General features: G+C 48.5%; 1 protein-coding gene across 1 annotated transcript; it reads left to right on the forward strand.

The window, feature by feature from the left end:
• LOC137362993 (histone H2A-like) lies at positions 1 to 390 on the forward strand. The gene has a single exon (XM_068027111.1). It carries the CDS (start codon positions 1 to 3, stop codon positions 388 to 390), a length of 390 nt encoding a protein of 129 aa, XP_067883212.1.
• Positions 391 to 810: the final 420 nt, after the last annotated feature.

Consider the following 810-nt stretch of genomic DNA (forward strand, 5'->3'; position numbering starts at 1 on the left):
ATGTCTGGAAGAGGAAAGACCAGCGGCAAAGCTCGGGCCAAGGCCAAGTCTCGCTCGTCCTTGGCTGGATTGCAGTTCCCGGTGGGCCGTGTTCACAGGCTCCTGAGAAAGGGCAACTATGCTGAGCGTGTGGGTGCCGGAGCCCCGGTCTATCTGGCTGCTGTGCTTGAGTATCTGACTGCTGAAATCCTCGAGCTGGCCGGTAACGCGGCCCGGGACAACAAGAAGTGCCGCATCATCCCCAGACACCTGCAGTTGGCCGTCCGCAACGATGAGGAGCTCAACAAGTTGCTGGGGGGAGTGACTATCGCTCAGGGTGGGGTGCTGCCTAATATCCAAGCCGTGCTGCTGCCTAAGAAAACCAGCGCTCAGAGCTCCCAGAAAAAGTAAAGCGGCCAAAATGTCACCTAATAAACCAAAGGCTCTTTTCAGAGCCACCCACAGTCTCTGTGAAAGGGCTGGTTACTGTCTGATTCCAGAATGCCAGTAACAGGACCGAATGAGAACTATTTCAAATGTTTAAGCATCTGTTTCAGTGATTTCTCACTGTCACCCCAAAGCCTGTCTAATTTATTACTTCCACACTGAGTCAGTTATTTGTCCCGTTACAGATTGCTGAATAGAGTCTTACCTCCGTGTGCAGATAAGTAGACAAAAAAATTACAGATTATAACTTCGTAATATATATGATCCATCAAAAGCTTTTTTTATTCCGCTTTTATCAGCACAAAGTCCTGGCCCGATTTTACGAACAGCTTTAAACTAACGCCAGATTTACCATTAATTCGCTTCTTTCTGACACTGAAATTG

The sequence above is a fragment of the Heterodontus francisci genome, unplaced genomic scaffold, assembly GCF_036365525.1.
Source record: "Heterodontus francisci isolate sHetFra1 unplaced genomic scaffold, sHetFra1.hap1 HAP1_SCAFFOLD_51_2, whole genome shotgun sequence".
NCBI classification, from domain to species: Eukaryota; Metazoa; Chordata; class Chondrichthyes; order Heterodontiformes; family Heterodontidae; genus Heterodontus; species Heterodontus francisci.

Coding starts and splice junctions, on each gene's coding strand:
- LOC137362993 (XM_068027111.1), top strand. CDS start 1: ATGTCTGGAAGAGGAAAGACCAGCGGCAAAGCTCGGGCCAAGGCCAAG.